Consider the following 11,772-nt stretch of genomic DNA (forward strand, 5'->3'; position numbering starts at 1 on the left):
CAGAGTGACTTACAAAAAGTGCTTTGTCTATCTAGAGAAAGTGTCTTTGCTAGTTACCAATAGGTTAGAGAGAAAGACAGTCCTGAGCTCAGATACTGCTAGAAACAAAAGTCCATGTTGATACCCAGAGAAAAGAAACAGAGTTAAACACAGCGCAGTGCAATACATTACAATGAATACTTAACTCAGTGCTCATTTAAGTGCTGTATAAAGAGACGGTCTTCAATCTGCGTTTGAAGACCGTGAGAGACTCTGCTGTTCGGACAGCCAGTGGGAGTTCGTTCCACTACCTGGGCTCCAGAACAGAGAACAGTCTTGATGCTTGTCTTCCACACGTCTTGAAGGATGGTAGGTCAAGCCAAGCTGTACTTGAAGCTCGAAGGGCTTCGTTATCAAAACGAAGCGAATATTCATCATCGAAAACAGCAGTGGGTTTTCCATCCACCAGTTTTTGCGATTTTTGAAAATGCTCAAAAAACCCTGAAAGTCAAATTTGAAAACCCAAATATCACAAAAAGAGTTTTACGCTAGGATGAGGTAGAAAAGTTAGAGTACTGATGAAGCCAGAAGTAAAGCAGAAACAGAGTTAAATCTCTCCAGCCGAGTTCTGATGCAGCCCCTAATCACGGTAGCCTGGGTCATCTTAAGTTTCTTCATCACTGTAGTGAATGGAAACACAACTTTATTTGCTTTTTTCTGCCAAAATCCGATAAATGCGCATAACATCTGCAAAACATTTGAATGGAAACCCAGCCACTTTAACACAGGCTGCACTGACGTGCCATTAACTTCCATTGTGAGCAGGCAAATGAAAATCCTTTAGCTGCCAATCAAATCTTACTGCTGCTCTCAACAAACATTTGACACATCTAAAGAATGACTAGCCAAGCTTACATCAGCTGCAGTAGATAAACAAGTTTTTCAGGACTGATGGACCTTGACTGAACAACAGGGCACTGAAGGGATGTTTCAGAACCATTCTTTAGTGTTTCTAGATGTAAATCTCTGGAATGTCACTTGCAGCAAACACCAAAAACACCTGGAATGTAAAAACACAGTTTGTTCATGTGTGTCCGCTGCTGTGTTTCTTACCACATGCAGCCAGGAAAAGGCTACAGTGATTAGCACAGGGTTACTAGTGGTGCGGTTAGCATTTGTGGTCTAAAATGGACTTGACTCATGCATGGCTTCTTTCAGACAGTGCAAGTGACCGATCATGATCTCCACTATACCGTCCATCGTTGGTGAGAACTGGAGACACTGCGATGATACAGTCTCTTCACCCAAGACAAGAAAATAACAAACTCAGTGGGCTGGTTTTCCATTTTGGTGGTTTATGGATCGCTCTTCATCAGTGGAGCTGACGGCTCTGAAGTCTTTGTTTTTGTTCTGCTTGTTTTGTTTCCGTCGTCTGAAGAAAATGATAATTAACACTGCTAGGCCGGCTGTGAGGGCAGCGATCAGAGCTCCAAGGACAGCATATTGTCTCATGTCTCCTGATAGTGGACCGCCAGCTCTGTCTTCTAGAAATGGAAATGTAAAAAATACATCAGCCATGTTGACATTATTGGCACCTAGATTTCTTAAAAGCGACGCTGTAGAGCAGAGGCCTTCAAATCCAGATGCTGAATCCAGTTTCAGCACCTGAATTTTGTAATAACTGGTAGTTTTGACACTAAGTGGCCAATCAGTTACATCAACAGTTACTAACCGTTATTACAAAATCCAGGACCGGAGAGCGGATCTGTAGACCTCCTCTATAGAAGATCCTCTTTAAGCTTCCCAAAAGAACAGGACGGTTCTTTAAAGAACCACATGTGAGTGACCTTTTTGAAATTTAAAGAAATACAGGGACTCTACACCTGATGGTTACCTAGAACCAAACATCTGCTGAGTTTGCGTAAGCTCTGCCTTTTCATGGTTTGTACTGGTTCTGCACACGGCCGTATGATACACTTTTTACTGCACAAGTAAAGCACTGCAGAACCTAATACTGCTGTGATTTGGCACCTTCCTACCCTCATACTATCACTCCTACACCATATGTTGCTGCCTCTTTGCCCCTAAGCTCGAAGTCATTTAAAGCATTATTGTCTAATTACCCTCTGTAGATGTTCTTAACTTCTAAAAGGTTCTTCACACTTAAAATGTTGTTGTTTTTTTAAATAACCATCTGTGGTTCTACAGCTCCAGAGAGCTGTTTTTGTCCTGTGTATTTTTAAAGGTGTGTATGAAGAAGGATTTTAATCTCACCTAAGAACAGGTCGATGTTCCGTCTGATCTCCTGCCCCAGATCTTGGTTCTTCAGGATGAAAGTGATGGAGGAGTTGGTGCCTCGTTTGAGGTTGAGTTTACTGTTGATGCTGTAGAGCCTGGTGTGTTGGTCCTGCTCCAGCTGCGTTACCTCTGTGACGTCCTCCAAGTTACCCATCAGCCATTGCAGCGATGGGGAGGGGTAACCTCCCTGTGAGGTCAGCAGGAGATCCACCTGCCCGTTACTCAACAGGTTGATGCGCAGATGAGGCTCTGGGTAAAAGGCTATAGAAAAGAACATAATATTATAACACCTGGTTAATATTCCATATATAATGAATACATTAGTTTGGATGCAGCTGGGCTGATGCTGATGTCTGATATTTTTCATGTACATATCTGCCCATACTGATTCTTAAACATTTATAAAATGTAAAAATCCACCTAGACTAGCATTACATGAATTAATATAACATTTATTTCTGTTGCAAATGCATTAAAATGAGTAAAAAACAGATATTTTAGTGCGGTATCTGAGCGTCACCTAGACATTCTGCTCATCTGGAGTTCAATAAACACATCAAATATCAATCTGAAAGCTGTGAGTCGTCTGTAAAGCCTGAAATAAGCATTTAAACATCAGAGGTGTTGAGTTTTTCACACCACGTTGTATGTCTTTACGTATTAACGTCACACACCGACACCAAAAATATCCAGCCAACTTGTAGTGGTCTCCAGTAAAGTGGACAGTGAATGTCTTCTCTACTGTAAAGCATCCTTACCTGCTACTTTCAGTCTGAAGCTTTTCTTCTGGCTGCCGATCTGTGTGCTGACCGAACAGGTGTATATTCCATCATCCTCCAGGGTGACCCGGTCCAGTCTGAGTGATGCATTTCCCCTTGCTATCTCCTGGTGGTACAGGCTGGTACGGTTGGCATAGTGATGATGCTGTTGGTCCAGCTGGTCTCGGCTGTGGTAGAAGCTGTGGATGTTCACCAGGCCGCGCTGCCACGTGATCTCACTGCTGCTCACATCCCAGGAGCCTCCGGTGGGAAAGCTGCAGGACAGAACCACGGGTTGCCCATAGACCCCGACCTGACCACCACTGGGCACTGAGACCTCGAACTCAGCTGTAGGACAAACAAAGACAGAAGACAGGTCAGGCTCATAATTATTGGACTCATATGTTGATATATATTGACAAATATCGAACAACTGTAATGCTTTTAAGCACTAAGCAATTTGCAAACACGCAGCCCCACCCAAAACCAGTCTTCTAAGGTTGTCCACTCCACACTGTTTCACATGTGTAATAACAGGTTCCATGTCTGAAACTTTGAGTGACATGGAAAAATAGACGCAACACTAACGTTCTTGTAGTACATTTAGTCCAACTCAGCTTAAAACACTTTGAAGAGACGAGGTAAATCAGTTCCCTCTGCAGCCTCAGTGTAATGACATGGACATGACAGTTACCAGGAGAACTAATACAGTAAAAAAGAGATTGGTTCTGAACTTTTGACTGTTGTTGAAATCATGTTACATATTACATTTTTGCTGGAATTAGTATTGTAAAAAGTCTTTCAAAGTAAATCGTGGCAGGTCTATTTGTATAGACCCCATGGTAGACCCCAACCCAACACCAACCGTCCTACAGCCCAACACAGAATAGCACACCGACACTGCTGCATGTGTTAAGCTGACAACAGAAACTACTATGAGTGCAGTGTCTCCCCTTTTTGTTTGGTCACTTTGCATGGCAGTGGAATGCTTTAACATGGCTGCTGAAATTCAGACCTGAATCGATTGTTATGCCAAGATTTCTGACTTGATCTTTAGCCCTGAGAGCTCTGGGGTAAAGAAGTGTTGACCTCCCGTCTGTGTTCCTTACTACCAAATACAGTCACCTCTGTCTTTACTTATTTAGTTGGAGAAAGCTTTCTTTCATCCAGTCATTTATTGACTCAAGACAATCACATAAAGGGTCAATGGGGCTGTAGCCATCACACGAGAAAGGTACGCAGATCTGGGCGTCTGTGTAGCTATAGTAAGATAATTGATTGTATTTTAAGGATTTGGCCCAGTGGTAGCTTATAAAGGTTGAACAGTAAGGACCCTCGAATGGATACACAGACCCATCCAACTCAGCTTGTGTCTTAATTTCAGGTGATATCAGCTCAGCCTTAACCCACTATAGTCATATCTGCATTAAATATTTTTGTGAACTGTCTAATTAGCATCTGAATTTGAATAATGTTTGGTGAAAACTATGGCAAATTGTAAAATGAATACTGCAAAAACAGAAAAACAGTGTTACATTTCTTGTTTATCTGTAGTTGACTGAGAGAAGTCTAGTTTTAAAAGATTAAAGACTTACTGTAAGAGGAGACTCCAGAGAGCAGAAGCAGGAGGCAGTAAAGCGATGCTGGAAACTTCTCTGTGTCAACCATATCACAGCTCTGAATCAGCAGCTGATCCTGATCTAAACAGCCTGTACTGACTCCTGCAGCTGTACTGAACCTGAACTATGAACTAAACCGGCTGTACTGACTCCTACAGCTGAACCCGCTCTTCTGCTCAGTGGACAGGCTGCGTAGAGCAAAACAACCCAACTAACTTTAATTATATGTACCATATTATGGTTCAGTAACTGGAGCTGAAATAAAGCAGACTGTCACTCAGCTGAACTGCTCAGTGACTGAACTGCGCCTTGGCGGTCGACTGCATTTGGGGGAGGAGCTAGAAGCGAGCCATCAAACCGGACAGATTAGTCAATGAGGACTAAGACGTCTGTCGTCTCTCAGCTCGTGCTCCTGGGTGGAGACGAACTGCAGTACTTTCACTTTGCTTTTTGTAATCTGCAGATTTTGGGATCTGATGCAGCATCTTTTCAGGTCATGTCCTGCAGTAAAAACATTCTGGACTGATTTGCAAATTTGCATACATCGCAGAGCAGACACTGACATTGTTTTTAAGAAAATAGATGTTATGCTAATGTTTAACCCCACTGGAAATATTCCTGAAACATTTTTGTGATTAATGTAATAATTACACTTGAACATAAACTGAAATAGTGTAGAAACAATCCTACATTTGAACATTTTCATTTAGATGTAAAAGCATATTTGCAGACCTTCTCGAAGTGTTCAAAACATGAAATATTGGCAATATAATTTTTTTTTGTAATATTAATTTGATATGAATCATATACCCATATTGTCTAGCTACTATCCAAAATTCCATGAGCTAAAGATGGGGACCAATCAGGTGAGGAGTGGATGATTTTGTTAACAGCTGTCTGGCCGTCATGACAGAGAGGATTATATTCAGATGTGTTGCATGTTTGTCCCTTTATCTCTTCTGTGCTGAGGAGCACCTGAATGATCTGATACACATCACTGATCCGCTAAAACCTCATGTATTAAGTCAGTGTGTGGTGCTGACTGAGACGGTGACGGATGTTGTTAACCAAAAGTTAAACTGCACCATGTTGTGCGGTGAGCGTATTAACTCATTTAACAGGACGAGTGTGACTGATACACTGGGTGCTGCACACGCAGAGCCTCAACGTTACATGAGTCTGTATTGAATAAACCGAACACACTCGAGGTCTCTTCACTAAAGGATCTGCGTGTTGCTGACGTCACCAAAGTGTTGACTTTGAAGGGGACTGCAGGTCTTAGGGTGTCATTTGGAACTGAACTCAAGTCAAACAAGCCTTAAATGTCCAGCATGTGACATAGTTGCATAAAAGGGGGTGGGTTCTGCATTATTTACACTAAATTAAATAAAGAAATACATATGCATATGAATAACTTAATACCCATTATCTTTGTGCTACAGTCAGGCTTCATGCAGTCTATGTTTGCACATATGTACAATGTGAAACTAAAACAGTGGCACCGACCTGTCAGACCAGATCCGCTGTTTAAAGTTGAAGATGTTTCCTGGTAGCATTTTTTTACACATTCTACTCTGTTAGCTCTGTATGACTGATTATAAATCCATTATTATCACTAATCCCTCTTTTTGTGTCCAACCTGAATCAGTTTTCATTCTGCTACTACCCATTTATCTTGATGATATCCAGATTAATAAAAAAGCAAACAATAAAAATAAATAAATAAATAAATAGTAATGAAAAAATAAAATAATAATGATAATAATAATAATAATTATTATTATTATTATTTATAGAGCACTTTTCATGCTAGTGGCAGCTCAAAGTAGTTTACAGACTGCTTTACTGATAAAGCTTAAAAGTAATAGAAGAAACTATGAGTATTAATTTAAAATCGTATAAGACAATGTCTGAATCAGAATCACTTTATTTTGCCAAATATGTGACACATTCAGGGAATTGATCTCGGTGAGTCACACACGACTGATATTAACACACTGAACAGACCAGACGAGAACACAGACTTAACAGTATTTAACTAAGAGACAAATACTATAAAAATAGAATAAAAAATAAAGAATAATGAATGATAAAGAGCCATGAGGAGCTAAAGAGAAGTGTGAATATCTGTACATGTGAAGGTCTGATGACATAATATAAAAACTATTACATACAGAATATTCCAGAATAATATGAACATTTGTAGAAATGTAAGGTGTGCATCTGTGTAAATGGTCATGTACTACAGAATGTCCTCTGTTGGTTTAGTTTGAGTGTAAAGTGTGAGTGTCCACTGTGGGGAAAAAGCTATTGGTGTGTCTGGCTGTGCTGGTTTTGATGGTCCTGAATCTTCTACCAGAGGAGGGTGTCTGGAGGAGGTGATGTCCAGGATGAGAGCGGTCAGCTGTAATTTTGCCAGCACACTTCATCACCCTGCTGTTGTCGATGTCTTGAAGCATTGAAAGATACATTCCATGATCCTCGATGACTCGTTCTTGTGAGGTATCAAATGAAATGCTTATGGAGGAACCAAACCAGATGGTCAGTTCAGATTAAAGAGATAAAGACCAAAGAGTCGTAGCGTTTTACTGAAGCTCTGAGTTAAAGAGCTGCGTTTTCAGATGTTTATTAAAAGTGAGCTCTGAGCTCGACTGTCTAATAAAAGCTGAACTGAGCTCCACAGTTTAGAAGCAGAATAACTGAAAGTCTCTCCACGTTTTCTGTGTTTTACTGAAGGAGTTCAGAAGGTCAGAATCTGCAGATCTGAGATCATAAACAGACCTTCAGGAGCTTTAAGGTCATTTAGAGCTTTAAAAACCAGCAGCAGAGCTTTAAACTCTCTCTAACAGATCCAGGCGGTCAGTGCAGTGTGTGAACATGGTGATATGAGCTCTCTGTGTTGGTGCTGTGAGGATCCGTGCTGCTGCGTTCTGTACGGGTTCTAGAGGATGGACTGTTTTCTCCAGTCAGAAGATCATTACAGTGATCAACTCTGCTGAACAAACACAGCTACGAGTTTCTCTGTGTCGCTCTGAGAGAGAAAAGGCTGAACTTTAGTGATTTTCTCGCATGATAAAAGCTGCTTTAGTGACTGTTTACATGCAGATTAAACAGAGCTCAGAGTCTAAGATCTCACCCAGGTTTCTACTGGTTTGGTAAATGAAGATAAAGAGCTGAGATTCTCATGAAGTAGCTTCCTCTGTGTTTTAGTACCAATGATAAGTATTTCAGTTTTTTGTGATTTAGTTGTAAAAATGTTTGTGGCATGCACTAAGAAATATCTGACACACAGCAACAGCGTCTTAAACATCAGAAGGAAAGGAAATGTATAATTGCTTGTTCATAAATAATAATAATAATCATCATCATCATCATCAAGTCAGGTCTCTGTAAACCACTAATGTGCATCTCAGCTGTGCAGTAAAATACACATACACCTGTACATATTAAAATAATATTTCTGAACAGTAACAAGACATTATAATAGCCTCAGCAAATAAAAGGCAAGAATGTTATGCTGTTGTCTTTTCCTGTGGCTGAATGCATCACCTAAGGAACCTGTTAGTGGTGTTAGCTTTAAATTTCAAATGATTATTTGATAAATAAAACTCAATTTACATTAATCAGTAAAAAAACAATCTATTAAATCATCTGTCTGCATTTTGACTGATAAATATGTAATCCCTTGTTCTGCAGTCTGTTAGCACTCAAGTCACTGAAAGAGAGGAAACCCACACCAGCAGGATCTCATGAACACATATGTTTGTAGCTATAAATTAAAGGGAAATGTAGTAAAATTACATTTTTGCGGTATATATAAAGTAAAAGTGAATATGAGTAAAAAAGTTTTGCTTAACTAGATCTAGGCTGAACAGCTTAGCAGACAGCTACTAGGCTAACAGGCTCTTAGTCTTTACTGATGGATTCATTGTAAAATTTCTTCATAAAAAATAAAGAATAAGTCACTTGAATCTCCTTTACAAGCGTCAGCGTTTGCATAAGCAGTATTAAATACATTCTGGGAAGTGAATCCTGGATGTTTGTTTTGTTTTCTTTTCTTTATTTGCACATATACATTTTTTTTTAAAGATACACTATATTGTTTGTAAGAAAATATGAAGGAGAGTTATAAAAAACATCCAGGGGCTTAACAAGTGGAATTCTCTGAACATCAAATTAACACAATCTAATTACAAATTAATTCCTATTTCAGTAAGCAAAATCATTTAAAACAGCATTTTGTGTTTACTTGGGTTTTCATTGTCTAATATTGAAAGTAGTTTGTTGATGTGAAACATTCAAGTATGACAAATATGCAAAAATGGAAGAAATTGAGAAGAGGGGAAATGTTTTCACAGCACTGTAGGTAACTTACAATGAAACATATACATTTGTGATCATGTCCACTACTGAGACGACTGTTTGGTCACCCCTCAAAGGAGTTCAGTAACACTGACTTTAAGAACTGACTCATCACATTGATTGATCAGTCTACTCAGGCTTTAGCAGAGCTCAGTAACACTGAGATTAATAACCGATCACATTGATTGATCAGTCTACTCAGGCTTTAGCAGAGCTCAGTAACACTGAGATTAATAACCGATCACATTGATTTATCAGTCTACTCAGGCTTTAGCAGAGCTCAGTAACACTGAGATTAATAACTGATCACAGTGATTTATCAGTCCACTCAGGCTTTAGCAGAGCTCAGTAACACTGAGAATAGGTTACTTTTTTGATGATACAAGGTTTTGTTCCAACAGCAATAATATAAGTGTAGACGAAAATGAACACATTATGGGGCTGTTTCTCAGACAGGGATCAAGCCCAGTCCTAAACTACACACAGCGTTCTGAATGGAGATTCTCAAATGAAAAGAAAAGGCGTTCCAGGACTAGGATTAATCCCTGTCCAGATCACCATCACTATATCTTCAAAAGTCCATCGACTCCATCGTTTCTTCTGAAATGAAGGTGTTAACGGTGAGTTTGTGCTGCAGTAACATCCTCTACTCTTCCGAGTAGGCTTTACACTAGATGTTGGAACATTGCAGTGAGGATTTGATTGAGCATTAGTGAGGTCAGGTATTGATGTTGGATGGTCAGTACTGGATCATAGACTAAACACCTAAATCTTCAAGGGATATCACAGTGATCATTTCATGCTCTATATATCCACCTCTCTGCATCTTGTTTCAGGTTAGGTGAGATAATATATTTAAAGCTCTGCTCTCTTATGGAACCAGCCAACACTGGAGAATCTGCTTCCTTCAAGTTTTCTTCCTCGTCAAACAACAAACTAAAGAGACCTGAAGGTCCTAATGAGTCAAGACATGTTGCTCCTTTGCCTTGAGCTCCTGGTTTGTGAGTAAAGCTCTGATGACGCTGATTGTCCACCAGTTACACTCTTTGTCACTGCTTTGATCTCACTGCACTCCAAACATGTAAATTGGAGACAGTGTTGCTTCTGCAGTTGTACCAATTCATGTTTATTTCAGGGCCAGATTTGTATAATTGTAGCGCTGGGTGTGTATTGCCTGGGTATGTGGTGCCTGGGTGTGTATTGAAGGGCAGGAATGCTGTTGGTTTTGTTTGTTCTGAGTCAGGCCCTCAGAACATTATCGCTCAAAGTCAACACTGTTTCCCATGCAATTGTCATATAATAATAATAATTTTATTTATAGAGCACTTTTCATGCTGGTGGCAGCTCAAAGTGCTTTACAGACAGGTGATAAAACATAGTTATAGAAAAGATCATTAGTACTTAATTAGAATCAGAAGAAAATGAAGAAGATTAAATTACAAGATAAAAACCACGAGACATTCAGTTTTAGTTAAATGCTAATTTAAAGAGATACGTTTTTAGGCGCTTCTTAAAAGTGAGCACTGAGCTTGACTGTCTAATAAAAGGTGAATTGAGCTCCACAGTTTAGAAGCAGAATAACTGAAAGAGCCTCTCCATGTTTTCTGTGTTTTACAGAGCGTATCTGTAGAAGGCCACTATCTGCAGATCTTAGATTACGTGCCGGAACATAAACAGACAGACACTCTGTGATGTAAGCAGGTGCCAGGTTGTTTTGAGCTTTAAGGACAGGTACAAAACCTTAAAGATGCAAGGAAAGTAAACAAAGTAATTTGTTTGTATCTTATAAAACTTGTAGTCAATAAGAAATTTGTTTGAGTGTAAATTCATTCTGGTGGTGACGCTTAATTACAAAAAAGGTGAAACCTGCTGCAGTAAACCCTGCACTGTCACATAGAGCTTAACTTCATCAATTTATACTGTCCAGGAAGTTGACAATGCTGGGCAATTTTGAATAGAGGTTAGTAATAAACTCACACATAACTGGGTTCACTGGGTTCATATGCAAAGAGATCCTGCTTATGAGCATTCCCCACAAATAAAAACAAACATCCAAATGAAAATTACATTTACACATTTCTCAAAGTATTTGTGTTATGATGCAGGTGCACTATCTGTCAAAAAGTTAGTACTTATTTGCTTCTCTAGCATCTCTTCTGAAATCAGAGAAGTCTGTGATGTCATCGTCTGACTTTGGTCAGGTTGAATCTGACTCATCAACATATGCAAAATCTGTTTTTGATTATAATAATCACAATAATCAAAACACACACAGCAGTAATAAACAGACTGATACTGTTAAACACAGTGTTCACTAATAAACCCCCACTTCTCTGACCAACACTGCTCTCTGTCCTGTTTAAACATGAACTGAGTCCACTTAACACCTCATTTTCAACATGAGTTCCATCAGATGGGTTTAAGATGAGCTGCTCAGCTGTGTTAGCAGACTGTGACACACTGAGGCTGCTCAGTTTCACTAAATGTACAGAGGATCAATAAAGGAATGAACATTAATCTTGTTAATGTTGTTATTACATCTCATCCTTCAGTTATTGAACAATTTAGGCAACACTTATTTACTAAAATGTTTATTTTTTGTTTTGTTTGCTTTTTCTTTTCCTCTTTATGTTCACTTTAATGAAGGTGGCGTCCAACACTGTCCAATTCTGTTTTTATAATAATCTACTGGATTTATTTGTAGATGTTGATAAAAGATCAAACAAATTCAAGTTACATACATATATTTGATTAGA

At 39.2% G+C, this 11,772-nt stretch overlaps 1 protein-coding gene across 1 annotated transcript; it reads right to left on the reverse strand.

Moving 5' to 3' along the window:
- Nucleotides 1-919: 919 nt before the first annotated feature.
- Nucleotides 920-4,935, reverse strand: LOC118803937 (CD276 antigen-like). Its single transcript, XM_036564491.1, has 4 exons — nucleotides 4,631-4,935; nucleotides 3,036-3,383; nucleotides 2,254-2,538; nucleotides 920-1,523 (listed from the first exon to the last, which is right to left on the reverse strand). The coding sequence occupies exons 1-4, from the start codon at nucleotides 4,701-4,703 to the stop codon at nucleotides 1,306-1,308; spliced, it is 924 nt and encodes a 307-aa protein (XP_036420384.1). The 5' UTR covers nucleotides 4,704-4,935; the 3' UTR covers nucleotides 920-1,305.
- Nucleotides 4,936-11,772: the final 6,837 nt, after the last annotated feature.

Source organism: Colossoma macropomum, unplaced genomic scaffold (genome assembly GCF_904425465.1).
Source record: "Colossoma macropomum unplaced genomic scaffold, Colossoma_macropomum, whole genome shotgun sequence".
Taxonomy (NCBI): Eukaryota; Metazoa; Chordata; class Actinopteri; order Characiformes; family Serrasalmidae; genus Colossoma; species Colossoma macropomum.